General features: G+C 36.5%; 1 protein-coding gene across 7 annotated transcripts in view; it reads left to right on the top strand.

The window, feature by feature from the left end:
• LOC143236754 (puratrophin-1-like) overlaps positions 1–23,086 on the top strand; it is a 147,169-nt gene that overhangs the window by 43,011 nt on the left and 81,072 nt on the right. For 4 of the 7 annotated variants that reach the window (XM_076475247.1, XM_076475248.1, XM_076475246.1 and 1 more), the window contains 2 exons: positions 6,435–7,125; positions 20,040–20,225. In XM_076475247.1, the coding sequence (XP_076331362.1) occupies positions 6,684–7,125; positions 20,040–20,225 (628 nt within the window). In that variant the 5' untranslated portion in view covers positions 6,435–6,683. Of the gene's footprint in view, positions 1–1,066; positions 1,543–6,434; positions 7,126–14,807; positions 14,917–15,262; positions 15,539–20,039; positions 20,226–23,086 lie in introns of those variants that run through there. The other 3 variants (XM_076475244.1, XM_076475250.1, XM_076475249.1) reach the window with 3 other exon arrangements.

The following is a 23,086-nucleotide window of genomic DNA, read 5'->3' as shown; positions in this document are numbered from 1 at the left end:
TATAACGTAACTATCAACACTGTTAGGTGTATTTTTACAGAATGTGACTTTTAAGTTTGTTTTTCAATTTCGTACAAAGCTACACCAAGGTTATCTGCGCTAGCCGTCCCTAATTTAGCAGTGTAAGACTAGAGGGAAGGCAGCTAGTCATCACCACCCACCGCCAACTCTTGGACTACTCTTTACCAACGAATATTGGGATTGATCGTCACATTATAACGCCCCCACGGCTGAAAGGTCGAGCATGTTTAGCGCGATGGGGATGCGAACCCTGACCCTCAAATTACGAGTCGCACGAGTTAACCCAACTGGCCATGCCGGGCCTGATATAAAGTATAAGATAAGGGCGTGAGCAACGTGAGAACGTATTTGAATATATAAGTAAAATATTTTCGACTTATTTGCAAATTGTGTAATCGTAAGGTGCATCTTCTAGTGTGAGAAAGTTCCCAGTATTTTATGTATAAAGAGAGAGAAAGAGTGAATAAAAAACTGAAGAGGGTTTGAAAGAAATACACCATCAAAATAAAGTACAAGAAAGAAAGAAATTGCAATCTAGAATAAAGATTGAGTTTGTTACATAAAGCGATCAAGTAGAAAGTATTGGAAATTAGGGCTAGGAAAGAAGGTACTTACAGTATAGGATTAGAGACGGAAAACGTCGCACGAGTGAATTAAGTAAAAAATAATAATTACGAAATACGAATAAAAGGACTAACAATATGTGTGTCTGTTTATCATCTAATCCTACATACGTGTTTGTTTCAGATCATGTGTTTTAATAATGCTTGCGTCTCATTACCTAGCGTTACACCTGTGGTTTAGATATGTCCATATCTTAAGGCAAACTTCGCTGTCTTATTGTTACTAAGATTTGCTATATTGTAACAGCAGTAGGCAGCTCTTTAAATCAAAAATGAAACGCAAGAGGGAGGGAAGAAAAAAAAAAACAGAAATGTGTACTATCCAATTATTAAAGGATGTGTCTGAACGAGGCGTGAGCTGAGAACTGTTATTGGACGAACAGAATGCTGCAGGTTCAGTAGCCGAGGTTTTGGCATTACTACTTGGTGGTTCATACGATTGCGCCGGTAGAGGGCTCAGTGCCATTTGAGAGCAAGCGCACAAACGTGGTTTCGTTCAGATGCTCTTATGATCGCAAAACGTGTGAAACGGGGAGACTGCAATGTGTGTGTTATAAAACCTGTATACGTGTTGTGTTTTAAACCCAGGGGAGGTCTGCTGTTTTAACTACTGCGGATTCTTTGAAAGTTGTATTAAACTTCTAATCTGAGCCAAGAAAAGACCCAAGCGGGAGAAGACAATAAATAAGAAAGAAGGCGAACGTGCTTCCCGTCTTTGGGGAGAGACCCGAGGATATTGATTGTTATAATAGAATGAACTATGTTAGCAGCTTCCTTTGAGCATACAATGGACTGTTATTTTGGAATGTACTTCAACCAGGTGTGGATTTTGCGGAATACTGAATGCCATATAGTATAATGAGAGAAAACGTTAGCTACTTTTCTTAGCTACCTGAAGGTACGTAGACTTAGATTTAACCTATGATAATGAAATATTCACTTTACTGAATAATTTTTGACGAATAGAATTTGAAATGAAACTGAGCGCGTATTTTAAGTCAAATAATTATAGAGTTTCGATCGTTTCATGTCACGCGATTAAATCCTATGTGACATTTTGACACTGTTGTTGGTCTTTTGTGAACGACTCCGTGTCAGGATGTGGTTTACTTGTTCATACAGATTACTCACTACTCTCATGATACATCCTTGGGTAAAACAGTAACTACAACACATTGTAGTTGCTAGCTTCCCAGAACTCGTGACATAGCAGGGTGTGTAACAAAAACTAGACTTTTTTTTTTTTTTTACAGTCAAAACACTAACGAAGAACTCCTGTTTTGGTCTATTTACTGAAAGTATGACGTAAACAAATTCGTTACATATAACTACCGAGACTTCAGAATGAATACTGTGTTGTTAGTGTTCTATAGTTGGGCTTATTCGACGTTGTGTAACACTGAGTGGGTGTGAAGAGACAGTGTTAACACAAAGAACCGTAGCAAGTATACTTTTCATTTGAGGCATGACATATTGCATATGATAACAAACTACTTTATAAAACCACATGAATATGGTAATTTATGAAAGTTTTTGAACCTATCAGAAAAGAAACACGGTTACATACGCTAACAAATATTGAAGGCTTTTAAAATGAACAGCTGTTTCTGACACGTGGCCTAAAAACGAGGATTCGGTAGTCGTGGTGGCAAAACAGAGATAGTCCATTGTCTAGCTTTATGCCTAAAAAACGCAAATACATGTTAAGCTTATTTAAAAACGAACAATTTTCTTCTATATTTTTTTGTATAACAACGATCATAATGCCTTGTCTTATTATGAATGTTGACCGGAGTAACTTAGACATTTTATATAATGAAGGAAAACGACCACAAACTCCAAAATAATTAAAGTTGCATCTATTTTATGCAACGTTTAGCAGCAGTCTCCTGAAAAAGGTTCAGAAATGAAACGTCGAGTAAAATGAATATAACCTTGTTCTTAAGTTTATAGTCGTCTCTGTTAAAACTTCAGTCATACACAGGAAGTAGGTTTTAGTAGAGAAGTTTCTTGAGTTATATCAAACAGTTAAGGTCCATTACAATATCTACCCTTATTATTATTGCACGGCAAAGCATAAATTAAAACCGGAAAACATTTACGTCATTAGAGATTGGACTATCCATTAAATAATGGACAGAAGCTCTACATTACCAAATATGTTAATAATAATAATGGACAGAAGCTCTACATTACCAAATATGTCACATAATAATAATGGACAGAAGCTCTGTATTACCAAATATGTTAATAATAATAATGGACAGAAGCTCTACATTACCAAATATGTTAATAATAATAATGGACAGAAGCTCTGCATTACTAAATATGTTAATAATAATAATGGACAGAAGCTCTGTATTACCAAATATGTCACATAATAATAATGGACAGAAGCTCTGTATTACCAAATATGTCACATAATAATAATGGACAGAAGCTCTGTATTACCAAATATGTCACATAATAATAATGGACAGAAGCTCTACATTACCAAATATGTCACATAATAATAATAATGGACAGAAGCTCTGTATTACCAAATATGTCACATAATAATAATGGACAGAAGCTCTGTATTACCAAATATGTCACATAATAATAATGGACAGAAGCTCTGTATTACCAAATATGTCACATAATAATAATGGACAGAAGCTCTACATTACCAAATATGTTAATAATAATAATGGACAGAAGCTCTACATTTACCAAATATGTCAAATATAATAATAATAATGGACAGAAGCTCTGCATTACCAAATATGTCACATAATAATAATGGACAGAAGCTCTACATTACCAAATATGTCACATAATAATAATGGACAGAAGCTCTGTATTACCAAATATGTCACATAATAATAATGGACAGAAGCTCTACATTACAAAATATGTTAATAATAATAATGGACAGAAGCTCTACATTACCAAATATGTCACATAATAATAATGGACAGAAGCTCTGTATTACCAAATATGTCACATAATAATAATAATGGACAGAAGCTCTGTATTACCAAATATGTCACATAATAATAATGGACAGAAGCTCTGTATTACCAAATATGTCACATAATAATAATGGACAGAAGCTCTACATTACAAAATATGTTAATAATAATAATGGACAGAAGCTCTACATTACCAAATATGTCACATAATAATAATGATGGACAGAAGCTCTGTATTACCAAATATGTCACATAATAATAATGGACAGAAGCTCTGTATTACCAAATATGTCACATAATAATAATGGACAGAAGCTCTGTATTACCAAATATGTCACATAATAATAATGGACAGAAGCTCTGTATTACCAAATATGTCACATAATAATAATGGACAGAAGCTCTACATTACAAAATATGTCAATAATAATAATGGACAGAAGCTCTGTATTACCAAATATGTCACATAATAATAATGGACAGAAGCTCTGTATTACCAAATATGTTAATAATAATAATAATGGACAGAAGCTCTACATTACCAAATATGTTAATAATAATAATGGACAGAAGCTCTACATTACCAAATATGTCACATAATAATAATGGACAGAAGCTCTGTATTACCAAATATGTTAATAATAATAATGGACAGAAGCTCTACATTACCAAATATGTTAATAATAATAATGGACAGAAGCTCTACATTACCAAATATGTCACATAATAATAATGGACAGAAGCTCTACATTACCAAATATGTCACATAATAATAATGGACAGAAGCTCTGTATTACCAAATATGTCACATAATAATAATGGACAGAAGCTCTACATTACCAAATATGTCACATAATAATAATGGACAGAAGCTCTACATTACTAAATATGTTACATAATACAACACTTTAGTTTTTGTACAGATGTATTGATCTTGTTCAGATTACATCTGTTCTAATTATTTTCTCCCCCTCACACCATCAGAACCCCCCCCCTCTTTATTACTCCAATCTCACCGTTAAGGTTGATTTGTAAAGGATTGAATCATCCCCGTTTTTCTTTGCTTCATTCTTGAGGGGGAAAAAACGCGTTATCTTCAACAATGAATGTTTTAAACTCTTATTTTAACCAGTCGTCCGCATTTCTTTCTTAGCAAATGAAAGGTGTTTCAACTTGGTCGCTGCCACAGGTTATAAAACTAGTAACGAAAAAAATAACTCGAAATTGTAAAGAGCGTAGAATATAGAGTGTCAGCATACAAAAGAAAATAAAGTAATTTTTATAGGGTGGGTGCTAAACTCCCTAGTAAAAATGTAACCCTACGTACGATGTAAGCCACGTATTCGGTTGCTTTTATTTAACGCGTTAAAAACACGAAGCCAGTAACTTTATAAAAAATGTTTTAACAACAGTCCTTGCTACAATGTTTACAATGTATTTATTGTAAAACTGGGAAAGTAAAAAAACCGAAAAGTAAGTCGTTTTCTCGCTACCATAATTTATTTTTAAAATTTCAATATTAGTGTCGGTCCTATTTCCTGAAGTGGCTGACATCTTATTTTCTCATAACGAGATACTAGTAAATGTAATGTAACGTTACATTCCAAAATTCTAGAATTTATATCGTAAACAAATCAGTGCTCATGTCTAGTTTTATGTAAAGTGTTTCCCAAAAAACAGTGTGAAACTAATATTAACAGTACAGATCAATACTGTTTTTCAAAGAGCACTAGGAGACACTACTGCAACTTTAGTGCCCTCTAGTTTCTGTTTGCCTGAAATGAAATGTACAAGAAGAATTACAACGCTAGAAACCGGGTTTCGATGCTTGTGGTGGGCATGGTATAGATAACCCACTGTGTTGCCTTTTGCTTGACTACAAACATCATTTTCTAATACACATATAAAAGAACAACGTTATTGTAATAAAGTCGTAATATGTATCATCCCTAATCTCAGTTTAAATCCAACCTTACTCTCCATCTTGGAAGTGCGTTCACTTTTACAAAAAAACATCGTGTAGTGCAGTGATTCTCAACCAGGGGGTGCGAGATAACATTTGTTTTGGCCATTTTTACCTTTATTCTTAAATAAATAATTACTGTGAGGGGTGCGAGAACATATTAAAATTTTTTAGGGGTGCGGAACATAAAAAAAGGTTGGGAACCACTGGTGTAGCGCGTCTTAGATAGTTTATAAATCCAAGTTTTTGTACTTATTACAGCTTCTCTTGTAACGTTATTGTTTCAAAGTTAGTATAGATTTTTCTCCTGTTCCTTCTCAGTGTTCGAGTGAACAGAACTAATTCCTTAAGCACGTCCAAAAATAGGTTCTGCGTGCTGGAAGTAGTTGTCACCAGGAATTCACAAAAAATAAAAGTTGTAAATACAACAGCGCCTTTTCACTTCGGGACTTTTTTTTTCTTCTCATTACAAGTTATGCATTATTTGATAAAATAATTTGTGGAATTTTTTGTACATGTTTTTCCACGTGTACAGTAACATGTACAGATAATTTCATTTACATGCAGGAAGGTCACTGGAAATAAATTAGTTTCATTTGTAGTCGTGCTCTCCTTGCGACTTCTCGACTGCTTACAGTCCTGTTATTTCCGTCAGCTTCCACCAAGTAAAATAATTCTGCTTTCTATCCCATTGAGTGAGATCTGACTAGAATTGAAAGCCTTTTTATACGAGGTATGAGTTTCCCCCGAGAGCAAAATGAAATCGTTTGACCAATTAATTTATTGTATTTGTTTGTTTTGGTGAATGGGAAAATGTCCACCTTTTGTCGTTTATATGCTAATACTTTTGGTGTTTTGTTTTCTCTCTCCTAGGGTCAACACTGTTGTGAGCCGAGGTGGAAAGGTTGGCCACTTTGTATTCAGCAGAAAGCGTTAGTTCAGTTGGGAGAATTAGACCAATCTTCTCTGAAGGTTGGTGACTTCTATTTCTGCCTTCAACAATCCTGCTCCTCCTCACATGGAACATCGTCCAGTGGATTGGAAGTCGTGTGTGTTTATAGAACCTGTAACGGTGTGAAAGAACGTGTAACACATGAGAGTGAATTTCACAAACTCTTCACCATGGACTGGATCCATAATTCATTAATACAAAACTCTTCCTCTGCCCCGTCAGTCCAACATTCTGAGGAGGATTTGCCACACCTCTTACAGAGCCTTCTGGTGACTGTTGAAAAAGGCATAGAGAGGATTGAATGGCAAAAGGTAACGAAACCTTGGTCATGTAGTCACGTTTTACCATCACATCTTCCCAATTCCACTGACTCTATTTACCAAGAAAACCAGGCGGTAAGCACAAAAGAGAAGTTTGTGCAGACTAGTCCAACACATGAACTGAACAAAGAAAGCTATGATGCAGGTTGTAGAAGTCAAGTGTCCGTTGCTTGCGATCACGCTGTCACGGAAATCGATGATAATCACGTTGACTTAGAAAAAGACTACAGCCAAAGTGACTCTTCTAGACTTAAAGTGAGCTCTGAAGACCAGATGACAGGAGTGACAACAGGTAGGATCGGAGGTCATTTTTATTTAATTCCTCGGTAGTTAACTGCTGTCATCCAAAACAATGTTATCTCTTTGCAGGATCGTTGGCCCTCAGTCAACTTTTCTCATGAATCTAGTGTTCTTAACCTTGGAATATGTCCCAAGGTGAAACCTTGTGATTTATCTAACCTTTCTAGCCATGCTTTGGAATTAAGGTATGTGTAATAGTTTTCTCAGCCTTCGTGTTTTTAATCTACAAGTCTGAAGCGAGTAGTTGCAAGCTAGAGTTGACTTGTGAATTACGATGTGTCACTATGAAGTGATAATTACGTAAGAAAAAGTATTCTAGAGAGTCCGACAAAAGAAAAGAAAATTCTCTTCTGACCACTTCTGTAGTTTGCACACTTTATTAATAAGATTAGCGACTGAACTGAACAACTAATGTTCAAACTTAAATGCTGAAACCAACCTCAATATGCTGGATTACTTAAACATCTCAAACAGGCAGCAAAATCGAAAGTTTCTTTATATTGGTTTACCAGATGAGAATTTGCAAATATGCCTTTCGTGTGTCGTGAGGTTTCACAGAGGGCGCTTTAATATTGTAGCCAATAATCATGAATAACCAGAAATTATTCCATAAACTGAGTATGTTTTTACTTGGGCTTGCATGACCTGATGGTTAGGGCGATCGACTAGCAAGTTCTACTCTCCTTCGCCAAACGTGTGTGTGTAATTTGGTTTATGAAATCACTGACCAACTCCTTCCTGAAACTATTTAGGATTCAGGTTGTAGCGAAGGAACAAAATGTTTTTGCTTAACAATGCAGATGTTTGTTTCTTTGTTCGTTTTTAATTTCGCGCAAAGCTACTCGAGGGCTATCTGTGGTAACCGTCCCTAATTTATCAGTGTAAGACTAAAAGGAAGGCAACTAGTCATCACTACCCACCGCCGACTCTTGGGCTACTCTTTCACTAAGGAATAGTGGGAATGACCGTCACATTATAACGCACCCACGGCTAAAAGGACGAGCATGTTTGGTGCGACGGGGATTTGGGGGAAAAAAAATTACATTAGAAAAGGTCAACACATTATATCCTGATGGTGGACAGCAGAGTATACAAAGAGTGAAGGCCCTAGTTGCCTTCAAATCCCTCCAATCTCCGTTTTCATTTTCATATCTTAAACTGGTACATAGTTTCTTTTAAAATGGTGCTCTCACGTTTTAAATTAAATTTCAATTTTAAACATTCTATGTAATAAACTTGATTTTTTTTTTCTATAAATGAGGTATAACACAAAATAGTTATCTGGTTATACACCTAATACTAGCATTGGGTGATACTATGATAGTACTGAAATAAAGTGATGCTAAACACGGCCACTATGTCAGAGTTTGGAAGGATAACATTTATTATTCCATATCTATTAGATTTTTGAGAAGGCGCAATGCATATAGTGTGTTTTAATTTAAAATGGCGGACAATGAAAACGAAGAATCTTTTACTTAACAAGCCTAACACTACGAGTAAAGTATAGATTCAGTTTGGTGTAAAAGGAGATAAAGGATCTCCAATCCCAGAAGAAACAGAAAATCCAATCTTTCGTCAGCCTAAGAAATCCTTCTTGGCTAAATTTTGTAATAAAGAAAATTTATTTTTCTTGCCTAGAAGACAACCATCCGGAGATTTTTCCAGAAGGTAAAAGAATCTGCTTACATTGTTGCAAGTTGTCAAAAAGGGAATGAAGTGTGGTTCTGATCCGAAATGACCATTGCCATCAATAAATTATTTTTTCTGAAAAGAAGAATCCCGAGTTATATTACGAAGTAAAAGATAGTGTTGCAATATCATCTGTTCACAGTTCCACTTTTTGTACATCTACTACAGATCTCTATAGACAAGTTTTATCACACATTTTATAGATCCAAAGTGACAACTGAATTGTTTCTGTCTCAATAGTGTACCTGTTCTTCAAGACCACACTGTCTAGAACCTGGCTGAAGCAATACAAGAAGTATTAGCCAGTTGGGATCTTTCATGTGAAAATTTGATTTGCACGACAACTCATAGTGAATCAGATTTTACATCCACATTTAAAATTCTTGAATGCATAAGGATCAATTATTTTGGCCATAATATAGATCTGTGTGTCAGCTCTTCAAATAGAGTTCAACATGTTATGACCAATAAAATAGTCAGGCTTCAAGCAGCATGAACGAATCTCGGACATTGTCACAAGATGAGGATCTACTTAAAAAATGATAGACCGAATCTTGATACAACAAAAACCCATTTGCGCTGCATTGGTTTAAGATAGCAAAAATTAGCACTATATTCTTACAGATTGCTAAATTTCGATCTTAGGAGCAGCAGCTTCTGTATTACGGCCTTTACCAATATTTATTGATATTCACTCTGGTGAGAATCACATAGCACTTTCAACTGTGTGTCTGTTACTCAAGCAGTCGTTGATGCAGAAGAATATGCTATGCATAAGGAACTAAAACATCAGACAATTTGGAATCTGATTACATTTTGGAAACAACATCTTCACAAAGTGTGTTCTTCTGGACTCCAGGTCAGAAGTTAATTACTTGGCTAATAAATAGTGTTGTTGTTGTTGTTTTGAATTAAGCACAAAGCTACTCAATGGGCTATCTATGCTCTGTCCACCACGTGTATCGAAACCCGGTTTTTAACGTTGGAAGTCCGCAGACATACCGCTGAGCCACTGGAGGGCAATAAATAGTGTGTTGAATATCACTTTTTAAGTGAAGCTGGTTGAGTTTCTCAGAACGTTTGCATTGAAGCCATGGAAGAGTCGTCCACCACACAAGAAAACAACTGGTCTTGGTGCAATTTTATAAGGGATAATAAAAGATAAAGCCAATAGTGTCAGTGCAATATGAGAATCTGATCCATTACAGGATCAAGTAGAGAAACAGATATGTCGCTTTTTTGGACTTACTAAAATTCTATCCTGATGAAGAACCTTTGAAGTGGTGGAAGTTTGAATCAAAGAACTTATCTACACTTCATTCTTCTGCCCGCAAATATTTATGTATGTATGTATGTATGTATGTATGTATGTATGTATGTGTGTGTGTGTGCTTCCTTATAGCAAAGCCACAACGAACTATCTGCTGCGCCCACCTAGGGGAATCGAACCCCTTATTTTAGCGTGTAAATCCGTAGACATAACGCTGTACAAGTGGGAGGCACATACAAGTGCCACAAAAGTTGCACAACAACGCCTGTTTAGCAAAGCCGGAAACATTCCAAATGACCTCCGGGCCCTCATGTCTGCTGATAACGTCAGTAGATTAGTGTTGTTGTTTTTGTTATTAAAACAACGTGCTGTAACATTTAAAACATGGGCTTTATTTATGTTAATAAACAGACATTTTAAGTTTTGTATCATTGTATTGTATGTACACTGTATGCTAGTGTGCATGCGTAAATCGGCTGTTGATTCATTTGTAATTTTGTACCTTGTTGTGGTATGTCGACTTTGTCATGCGTGCACTGTAACATAGCTATAAGGTTTTACCCCTTGGGGAGTATTGTTCGTTTTTTCCGAATTTTGCGCAAAGGTACACGAGGTCTTACTGTGTGCTACCTGTCTCTAATTTAGCATTGTAAGACAAGAGCGAATACAGCTAGTCATCACTACCACTGCTAACTCTTAGGCCACTCTTTTACCAACGAATAGTGGGATTAACCGTCTCATAGTAATGCCCTCACGGCTGAATGGGGGAGCATGTTTGGTGTGACGTGGATTCGAACCCATGACTCTTATATTACGAGTCGAGCTCCCTAACCACCTGGCCATGCCAGTCCTGCTTGGAAAGTGGAGGGTAAATACTTCATATTGTTACATCGTCAGGGCCATTCCTGAATCCAGTTTTAAGATCGTCATCATCTTGTATTTTATTACATAACGTGAGAAAAATTAATACTAAACCCATAATTTAATTGGGGTTTGTCCTTCACGTTTATTGAAAAAAAAAATCAACTCTTTGTCTCGAAATTCACCTATCTCCAACTGATACTGTTGACAAAAGTGTCTCAATTATGTAATTTCTCGTATCATTAATATTATATGAAATTTTTAAACGGGTAAAAGTTATTTCTATCACATATAAATTAACCTGGAAACAGTTAAACAGAGGAATTGAAAGCTTTATTGAGTAATGTGAGTGAAGGTAAAAACATATCTGACTTCGTTTTTCTATTCTTACTTCACCGTTTTCTTTGTTACTATTTTTCCCGAAACCAAGTCTTACTTCACTGTTTTCGTTAGCTTTGCTATTTTTACCGAAACCAAGTCTCACTTCACTGTTTTCGTCAGCATTACTATTTTCATCGAAACCAAGTCTTCACTGTTTTCTTTATGTTACTATTTTTATCGTGTCATATTTTTCTCTACAGTGTTCTTTGATATTATTAATTTTCCTTTTTTATATAAAAACAGTCATAATTCTGGGGGATTCCTGGGGAATTGCCCTTGTTCTATTTCTACGCCACTGGTTTTAATTATGACTCGTCGTCTATTTCTCAGGCTATATAAATTCACGTGTTTCTTGTTTTTTGTTCACATTTGCACATTGATTTTTCAAATCTTATAACACCGTGGAACACGATTGGTGTGCTTGAATATTTTATTCTGAGACAGTCTAACGTGGAAAGATTCGTGTTTCTACCATAAGTGACTGTCATGTCCCCCCCCCCGTTGGTACAGCGGTAAGCCTACGGATTTACAACCCTAAAATCAGAGGTTCGATTCCCCTCGGTAAACTCAGCAGATAGCCCGATGTGGCTTTGTTATATGAATCCCCCACATACACACACACTAATAAGAACAGGAAAACGAACAAGAAACAAACGAATAATAAATTTCGAGTACCGGTTGTGATATTAACAACAAATTTAATTTATCACTGTGATATCATGTGTATCTTATGCATACCAAAGAGATATGTAGTTCACTGATTTATCTTGGAAATTTAGAGACAGAATGAAAAAACAACAACAATTATTCAACTTCAAGACAGAGCCATCTAGGGTTAGTAAAACAGTTTGTATTTCTGGAATCGATCGGTTAGGTGTTTCCTGGAAATCAAACGTTTCTCATCTTAACCTCGTTCGTTGATCCTGTTTTATTTTATATGTTAACGTTCTGGGAATATTAATCTGAAAAATTTTGTGTGACTTTGGTTTGAAACGATATTTTTTGTAAGATGAACTAAGGTCTGTCATTGTCTATCATTTCATTGGTTATTTGGTGTGACTGTACGGAAGCCAAGAATTTTAAAATGTAACGTTTTGTGGTATGCTGGACAGAAATCAGAGCAAAAATATATCGAAGAAATATTGAAGTGAAAGACTTTAACAAACAATGAAAGAAAAACAGGCACCGACTAAAGCTAAGGGTTTATAATCGAATATCTAAAAAATGTGATGGTTTCTACAAAGTTAATTTTCAATAACATTAAATGAGAAATTATTTTACAGATAAGTTACAAATATAAACTAACTGTGCTTCCGCAGACCCCTCGAAAGTGTTATGTTTCAAGAATATGTAAAAGCAGAATTATGAGTTACAACTATTTTTATTTCTTACTTTTGAAGTGCACATGTCCTTTTGTATTCTAGCACAGTGAATGCATAATTGTTCTCGCGATTCATATCATGCACGCATTGTAGTGACGCCGTAATAGTAGAAATTGCAACGCCAGGCGCCCCTTATGTGACGTCATTTTACTGTCTGCTGACTGACTGCGAGATAACACTGCTGTATTGTTATGCGAGGGGTCAAAAGAGGTAACCTCTTCCAGGCGACCTTCGGCCTCCTATTAGGGAAATAAAAACTTTTAAACTCATAATTAAAATATATTAATGCCAAATGATATTAAAAGGTTTTTAAAAGTGGTAAATAAATTTACTGAAAAAAAATTCAAATGACCTGGAAATATGTTAAATCATGAATGAAACTCCAACAAGCAACATATCTACATTCGAACTTTCTTTAATGACACTGTTATGGGATTGTTTTTTTCATTGGGCTTGTATTGAGATAAACATGAATATTTTGTGATCCTGGTGGCACCCAGTAGAACATATGCTTTGAATGAAGTAGGAACACTAATCATAAAATAAAACTTAGTAGCTCTACAAATTAACGCTGGTATTCCATGAGGTCATTATAATAACAATTACCGACAACTTTGTGAATAGTTATTCGAAATATGTTGCTATATAGTAAAAAGAAACAATACAGATCGTGTGTGAGACCGGATCATTTAAACTGTTCTTTTTTTAGTTCGTTTATTACTCGTAAATGTTTTACGTCATCCATACTTCATGTCGACATCATTATCAGCTTGACATTTCTAAGTCAGTTCGAAGGCTCCAAGAGAACTGGATAACACGAAAAATTTCCCTTATGGCGGTAGCTTTAGTTGCTGTTTCTCATCCACTACGTGGCGCTGAAACGATTACTTTTTTTTTTTTTATGAATTTTTGTTACATTAACGGTCCAAGTTTGCCCCAATTTTCTTCAGGATTTCACTATTTAGGTCAAGTTTATAATCACAGATGAATCAACAGAATTAACGCTACTTTTTAATACATGATTATTATTGTAGGCATAAAAGAAATACGTTTTTTATTTCGATGAAATATGTAATCTAATTTGCTAAAATATTTTAATAAAATAACGTATAGTGCGCGCTCCGTGCTAGATTCTACGGAAAGCTAATGTTATCAGATGTGTTGAAGTATTTATCAGTAACTCAGAAATATACTTTTAAAACTTTTTTTCTTAATATCACTGTTTAACTCTGATAAACAGTTTTAGGCCCGGCATGGCCAGGTGGTTAAGGCACTCGACTTGTAATCTGAGGGTCGCGGGTTCGCATCCCCGTCGCGCCAAACATGCTCGCCCTTTCAGCCGTGGGGGCGTTATAATATGACGGTCAATCCCACTATTCGTTGGTAAAAGAGTAGCCCAAGAGTTGGCGGTGGGTGGTGATGACTAGCTGTCTTCCTTCTAGTCTTACACTGCTAAATTAGAGACGGCTAGCACAGATAGCCCTCGAGTAGCTTTGTGTGAAATTCAAAACAAACAAACGTTTCCTACGATGCATAATTTCAATACGATGTATTAATTTGGTATAAGCCAGAAGCAATATATTGTTTATTTATTTGTAAAGGCTCTGTAATTATTATTTAAATGATATATATGCATTTATAAAATCAATATCCATCTTCAAATAAAAAAAAATCTGTTCTTACATTAAAATCACATTAAAAAAAAAGTATTCAATTTAAAATAAATACTGTTCGTTTTAAAATGACTCAGAAGCAAGCTGGTAAGTTTTCAGTTTATTTATTCATACGTTCTATTATAGAAAAACAACCAGACGGTTTCTTCATTGTTATTAAAACGCAATTATTCAGAATTTTCATACTGAATCATGTAAAGTATAAAAAACTTTAATATTGGAACTACTTTCGGCGACTGACTCAGTACAGTTACGATCTGCCTATGCCTAACAAATGTTGCAGAAAGCGTGCGTAGAGGACTGTTGGTTGTGGGGAGACACAGGAGCAGCAAAATACGGCACGCACATACATTAAAAAAAAAAAAAAAAAGTGAAAGACAGAAATAGCCCAAATAACCTAGGTTTGGCAACGCTGTTCAAGAGAGGTTTCTGTTTTCAAATATTTCTTTAGTTTTAAGTAATCAAATTCGTTTATTATTATTATTAGCGAGACCTATGTGTCACAAGTCAAGTCTTAGGACAGGGTAGGTGTGTTTTACATTTTAAAATGTAAAAGTAATGTATTTCACGGCACTTAAAAAAAAAAAACACGTTTATGATTTCCTACGTGCAAGCATCTTTTAAACCTTCGAAGGGATGTGTTAACACTCATACGAAAACTGGGGCCTAATACGCCCCAGAGCAACTTGAAAGGTTATTAATATTAGGCTAATAAATTTGTATTTAAATGAAATTTATTAGCCTAATATTAATAACCTTTCAAGTTGCTCTGGGGCCTATTAGGCCTCACTTTTCGTAGGGGTGTTAATAGCATAGCAAGAGTCTGTCGTGCGGAGACGTTGCTAGGCGCTGGCAGATGGAGCACGAGCCACGATTCTCGCGGAGACGTTTCTAGGCGCTGGCAGATGGAGCACGAGCCACGATTCTCTTTGGCAGAACCCTGAGACCCAGTTGTCGTGTTGAAAAATCAGAATAGAAAATCAAAGTCGATATCCTACTGAGATGCCGAAAATTCCTGCACCTATATGGGCTCGAACCTTCCAAATCGTTTGAGCACCTAGCTCTGCTGTTGTGTTTTTGTATCTATGTCTTCTGCACTGGGACTCTACTGTATTTAACTGAGGACGTAGTCTAGTCATATCTCAAGTACGTATGTAAGCTATGAAATAACAGTTTCAAATGGCTTACCTTTTTATTTTTCCTACATGTTTTATGTTGGGCTTTCTTTACGTATTTTAACAACTGTACATGCCTGTCACGTGCTGGTTGTTGGTTTTTGTTTATAAAACAAACTAGGACTAAAAATGTGACGAAATTCTGTTATTTTTAGTAGTCACTCTTTTGCTCTGACTGATTTATGAAATTTATCCCAATTAAAAACTGGACATAAACAATCAAGATACGCACATGTAAATATTGTAAGGCATCCTTTCAGATCTTCAGTTCGTACAAAATTCACTAGGGGCGTCGGTGTTTAGCCGCCTTGTGAAAACCGCCGTTAGAGGAATTCTACACAATTGTGCCTCCCAGGAACCTGTCGCCCTGTGCAAACGCTGATAACAATGCCCGTCCCTCATCTTCGTTCTTTTGCCAGTATAGGAACTCTACACAGTTACGCCACCATGAAGTTGTGTTGCCCTGTTTCAAAAGTATCCATGACATCTCCAGTCACGCCGGCTGTGAAGTCACTGTACGTTTCACCAATTTGAAAAACATAGAACTTTCTCGTGACGTTTGTCAGATTGCAAACGGGGATTTACCTGATTCAATACATTCCAAAGTCATACTTACGTAGATCATTGAAACTATTCTACCACCGCAGAAACAAGTAATGAATGGAATTGTTTCATGTGGATAAACGATTTAAGGTTTCTCAGGGTAAAATTAAAAAATATGTAGAGAAAACCTTTAAACATATGATAAAAAACCATTGTTTTATATAGCCATTAACTAACAAGCGTTTCAACTGTACAATAATTTAATTTAAAATGTTTCCTTGTAGAATATGTTTTAAAACAAAGCATTAGAAATACGTGGTAAAATAATTACGTTATGTCGAATAACCATTAATTCATTGGTATTTCCTTATAGAATAACAGTTAAAAAAAAAAACATTCCAAAATACAGACTAAAATATTAATTTGGGGTGACATTTAACGGTGCATTACCGCGAATTTAACAGAAGACACGATGTATTAATTTAAGGTTCTCAACTTGTTTTTACCTGACATCTCCTGGTGGTTAGGGCGTTTGACTCGTAATTGGAGGGTCGCGAGTTCAAATCCTCGTCACATCAAATATACTCATCCTTTCAGCCGTGGGGCATTGTAATGTGATGGTCAATCCCACTATTCGTTGGTAAAAGTGTAGCCCAAGAGTTGACGGCGGGTGGTAATGACTAGCTGCCTTCCCTCTAGTCTTACACTCCTAATTAGGGATGGCTAGAGCAGATAGCCCTCGTGTAGCTTTACGTGAAATTTCAAAACAAACAAAACGGCTTATTTTTATGGTAAACGTTTTTGCAACTGTACTGTCAGCCTAGTTACAGTAAATTAAAAGTGAAAATGTTTACAGTCTATACGAATGAACCTACATAAATACGGATGTACAGTTATGTGAAAAAGTTAGGACACCTTATGCAAGCCTGTGGATTTTTGTAACGTTTTTGGATATATAGATATTTAATCTCAATTTTAACAACACTGAGAGATTATAGGAATAAAACTAAACAATTAAAACTGAAGAAAAGACTTTTCAAGATCTTCTGTAAATGTAATTCTACAAAATTGCATATTCTAACTGAGAAAAAGTTAAGACCCCCCCACATTTATTCCCACTTAAAATGGCTCAAATCCCACACAGGTGTATCACACTAGGTGCACATGATTAGCAGATCGTTACTCAGCATTTCAAATGAGACATGCCCTATTTAAACCTCAGACATTTAGTTAAGTGTGCTCCTGACTGTTGAAGTGAGAGTGAGCACCATGGTGAGAGCAAAAAAGCTGTCTGAGATCTTCAGAAAGAAAATTGTAGCAGCTCATTAGTCTGGTAAGGGATTTAAAAAGATCCCAAAAGATTTTGAAATCAGCCATTCCACTGTCCGGAAAATAGCAAGTGGAGCGCTTTCCAAACAACTGCCAACATGCCCAGGTCTGGTCGTCCAAGCAGGTTTACCTCGAGAGCAGACCGCAAGATGCTAAAAGAGGTCTCCAAACACCCTAACATGTCATCACGGACCTACAGCAGGCTCTGGTTACTGTTGATGTGAAAATGCATGCCTCTACAATCAGAAAGAGACTGCACAAGTTTAACTTGCATGGGAGGTGTGCAAGGAGGAAACCTTTGTTCTCTAAGAGAAACATCAAGGCCAGACTGAAGTTTGCCAGAGAGAATATAGACAAAGACCAGGACTTCTGGAATCATGTTCTTTGGACAGATGAGTCCAAAATTGAATTATTTGGACACCAAACGGAGGACATGTTTGGCGTAACCCAAATACAGCATTCCAGGAAAAGAACCTCATACCGACTGTGAAGCATGGAGGTGGAAGTGTCATGGTTTGGGGCTGCTTTGCTGCAGCAGGACCTGGACAGCTCACAATCATAGAATCCACCATGAATTCTACTGGGTATCAGAGGGTGCTTGAGGATCATGTAAGACCATCTGTATGAAAATTAAAGCAGAAGCGGAATTGGACCCTGCAACACGACAATGACCCAAAACATGTCAGTAACTCTACCAAAGACTGGCTGAAAACTAAGAAATGGAGAGTCCTGGAATGGCCGAGTGAAAGCCCAGATCTTAATCCCATTGAGGTGCTGTGGGGTGACTTGAAACGGGCTGTACATGCAAGAAACCCCTCAAACATCTCACAGCTGACAGAATTATGCATTGAAGAGTGAGGCAAACTTTCTTCAGACTGATGTCAGAGACTGGTAGATGGCTACAAGAAGCGTCTCACTGCAGTTATTTCAGCCAAAGGGGGTAACACTAGCTATTAGGGGGTAGGGTGTCCTAACTTTTTACTCAGTTAGAATATGCATTTTTGTAGAATTACATTTACAGAAGATCTTAAAAAGTCTTTTTTTCAGCGTTAATTGTTTAGTTATATTCCTATAATCTCTCAGTATTGTTGAAATTGAGATTAAATATCTATATATTCAAAAATGCTAACAAATACACAGGATTTCATAAGGTGTCCTAACTTTTTCACATAACTGTATATTTAAGAAATTTCCCAACAAAACATTACCGTTATTTAATGAAAATGGTATTGTTTACTGTATTTTTTAAACTTATAAAATTAATATTCGACCTTTGGTGCAGAGAACCCCATTCAGCGTGCTCCCAGACCTCCTACGGCCCTTGCACCTCAGGTTAAGAGCTATGGTTCGAGATAATGTGATTAATAAACGGAAAACCTGACATCGTGGTCACAGTCACATGATTAATTTGCATATGATTAAACACTACCCGCTGCCAACGTTTGGGCTGCTCTTTTACCAACGAATAGTAGGATTGGTCGTAACTTCATAATGATCTCCTTTATTATTATCATTGTACGTTTTGTTTTATTTCTTCTCATTTTATAATAATTAGTTATAAACTAACAGTGTTAGACCAGTATCATGCCTTGTTTATATTCGCCAGATATGCCAAACACATTAGTGGTGATTATTGTAGCCATTCCTTCTAATCTTTATTTGTGAAGTCAACGTTCCATGTTAAACACACTACAGACTTGAGCTTTCTTTTACCTGCTTTTATTTATAAACTGTTTAACCATGATTTATATGTAGTCCAAATCGTATAGATTACTTCCATCCATTTTGCATTTCTTCATATTTAGACCACGAGTAGTTAAGCGATCAGCGTATTTGAACTTTCAGGATTCATGGTTCGCGTCCCGATGCCTAAAAAAAAAGTATCTTTGTACTTTGGGAGTGTGGGTGTGATATAAGATTAGCGATCAGACAAAAGCTGGCACTGAGTACAGTTGATTAGCTGATTTTTCCTCTAGTCTGCTCAGTTCAAAATTAAGGACGGTTATGCGCAGATAGTCTTTTGCAGCTATGGGCGTAAATTTTGACAATAAGCCTGAATGCACAAGCAGTCGCATTAAGATCCTTGGGAGGTGCAATTCTATCTTTTAAATTTCAAATAAAGTTCCCACAAATATTAAATCTTCAATTTGTCTTGGCCCGGCATGGTCAGGTGGTTGAGGCACTCGACTTGTAATCCGAGGGTCGCGGGTTCGGATCCCTGTCACCCCAAACATGCTCGCTCTTTCAGTCGTGGTGGCGTTGTAATGTGACGGTTAATCCCACTATTCGTTGAAAAGAGTATCCTAAGAGTTGGCGGTGGGTGGTGATGACAAGCTGCCTTCCCTCTAATCTTACACTGCTAAACTAGGAACGGCTAGCGCAGATAGCCCTCGTGTAGCTTTGCGCGAAATTCAAAACAAACCAAACCAATCAATTTGTCTAAGATGAGTTGCTTTGATATTAATAAAATGTAATGCACTCTGTTTGAGATGGTTTGTTTATTAATCTTTTAAATATAACGTGTGAATGTTCATTGATTTTAATGTTAAGTACTAACAATTAATGATGTTTGGAATCTGATGGATTTATTTTTTTTCCAGGTGAAAATAGGTACTCTCAAACAGATTTTCAATTTGATTCAAGTACGTCATCGCCTGCAGTGACGTCATTACATCATAGGGAGGAAGAACCTGACGACAGTTACCATGACAACTTATTATCTCAACCAACAAAAATCAGTGAAGTCGATGTTAAGTTACTGGAATCGGAAGTAGCTGTTCTTCCAGGTAAGTTGAAAGAATAAATTATTTGTCACGTTCAAAGACGGATGCAGATAGATAGCCTAAATCTTGCGAGCCTAAATGTTACTTATCGAAAATAAGTTCAATTAGTAACATATTTATCTGCTTCTCTCTAGGATAGTTCATGTTTGTCATTTAGTGTAACTAGATGTATTGATATCTGTTTATCACTGTTCATATTTAACAGTTTGTATTATCTGTCGTATTTGAATCTACCTCTTCGTGTTTGTAATGACCTAAAAGCGTTTGTATTTAACTTGATAAATGTTTGTAGTGAAATGTCAGGCTTTTACTTATCTGTTGTGTTTTACTATAAACGTTTCAATACATATTTCATCTTTGTATTTCACTATAATTATAATTGTTTTTATCCATCTGTCGTGTTTTTGTATAAAGATGATTGTATCGTCTGTATAAAGCTCTGTATAAACAAAGAGTAAGAGATTTAATGCATTTGATATATACTCTTCAAAAAAAGAAACGCAAAAGGGATATTTTTTTATTTTAAAGAGAAATATATGTAATAACGTTACAAGCTCAGAGTATGTGATGTTACACGTGTTAAGGCACTGATTGTCAGACCAAAATGACAATAAAAGTTGTGCACTTTGAAAACGGAGGAAAACATCGGATTTTTCGCCAAAACGCATTCGTGTCCAATAAATTTGTTTGAGAGATCTGCATGTTCTGCAAGTGCAACATGTGCAAAATCCCTATAAAAGTGACGGGTTCTCGGTTTCCATAGCTCAGTGTTAACACACCGACACGCAATACAGTTACGTCAAGACTGACTGAAGCACAACGCAACAACGCCATTGGTAGTGGGAAGCAGGCGAAACTCGATCAGATGTTGCCAGAGCTGTGAATGTCCACCTAAGCACCATCACAAGGCTATGGAATCGTCACTAACAACATGGATCAACTCGTGACCGTCCACGATCTGGCAGACCTCGTGTGACCACGCCCGCACAAGATCGCTACATCCGGTTACGTCACCTTCGGGATAGGACCACCATTGCGACGTCTACTGTCTCAACCATACCAGGGCTGCGTAGGATTTCCGATCAGACCGTACGCAACCGTCTACGAGATTCTTAGGCCCCATTGCAACCCATCATGGTGAACGTCAACGACGTTTTTTAACATGACAACGCCCGTTCTCACACAGCCCGACTTACCACTGTCTTCTTGAGACACCACAACATCAACGTTCTTCCCTGGCCTCCAGATCACCAGATTTAAACCCCATCGAACATCTTTGGGACGAGTTGGACCGACGTCTGCGACGGCGACAACCTCAACCGCAGACTCTACCTCAGCTTGCAGCAGCTTTGCAGGTTGAGTGGACAGCCATTCCACAGGATGTGATTCGTCATCTCATCGCTTCCATGGGCAGGAGATGCCAAGCAGCTATTGATGCTCACGGGGCATACTCGTTATTGACGTTGAGTGACGTTAAACTTCAACTAGTGAGCGTGGACTTCGCCTTTGCAGACTTTGGATGTTCAGCAGTGAATATGCAAAGTTTCACACATGTCATACAGAACTACGCGGAATAAACTTGTTAACAATATGTCTCAAATTTTGCCTTTTGCGTTTCTTTTTTGAAGAGTATATATGAAGTTTGAGATCTGAGGCACTTTGTCTACAAACTGTAAGAAATGTAACACTATAACAATAGCGGACATCATGTATTTGATCTGTAAATGTTTAGGATTCCAATTCACCTTACTGAAACGATATGCAATGTAATGCACTTCATCTACAAAGAGTGATGAATGTAATTTCTGTTTCTCAACTCAGTAATTTAGGATTTCACCTGGAAAATTCTCAACCTATCGGCCAAGTTAATGACTGCTTAACAACGCTTTGCACAGTTCAATACAAAGAACATTTAAGAAATGGAAATGTTTGATTTTAAAATGCACTTGTAAAAATTTCTTATTTAAAGGGTAGAACTATAGCTGAGTGTTAATGATTGATTTTCATACGTGCCTTAAGTACAGCTGGGATCATTCTGTAAAGAGTATTAACTGAAAAACATTGAGCTTCAGGTGACTACGAGTTTCCACGAAAACGTTTTGTGACTTTGATAGGTTGTTTGTTTGTTTTTGAATTTCGCACAAAGCTATTCGAGGGATATCTGCGCTAGCCGTCCCTAATTTAGCAATGTAAGACTAAAGGGAAGGCAGCTAATCATCACCACTTACCGCCAACTCTGGGGTTACTCTTTTACTAACGAATAGTGGGATTGACTGTCACATTAACGCCCCCACGGTTGAAATGGCGAGCATTTTTGGTGTTATGGGGATTCGACCTGCGACTCTCAGATTACAAGTCCAGTGCCTTAACCACTTGGCCATACTGGGCCTAATAGGTTACTTATAAGTTATCTCGGACTCCACGTTACGTATGTTTCCCTATTACGATTTCAAATAGCCAGAAATTTTAATTTAGAAGTTAAACGGTTATAATGTTCTAAATATATTAGAAGTCCTCGTCAAATTCTGTAGTTTTTCGGTTAATAAGCGTTAATCACAATTATAGCTTCCGAGGTTTATATTATACTAATTGTGGATGACAAACAGTTTAACTGTATCTCGGCTAGCTGCTTTTATATGAATCATGTGAGATTCTCGAACGTTCAACAATGTTCGAAAACGCGTTAATCACATATTATTGGTTCTTGTTCTCGAGAATCTTCTATAAATTTAGAGAACAAGCGGAACTTACACAATACACATCCAAAATATACATCACATGCATCAAACTGAAACACATGTACAACGGTAAATCCTTTACAAGCATCTATATAAATCAACGTTATTTCTCCGTTTCAATAAAAT

The sequence above is a fragment of the Tachypleus tridentatus genome, chromosome 13 (assembly GCF_004210375.1).
Source record: "Tachypleus tridentatus isolate NWPU-2018 chromosome 13, ASM421037v1, whole genome shotgun sequence".
In the NCBI taxonomy this organism is placed as follows: Eukaryota; Metazoa; Arthropoda; class Merostomata; order Xiphosura; family Limulidae; genus Tachypleus; species Tachypleus tridentatus.
The sequence above is the reverse complement of the archived record's forward strand: the minus strand, read 5'-3'. Positions and strand labels throughout refer to the sequence as shown.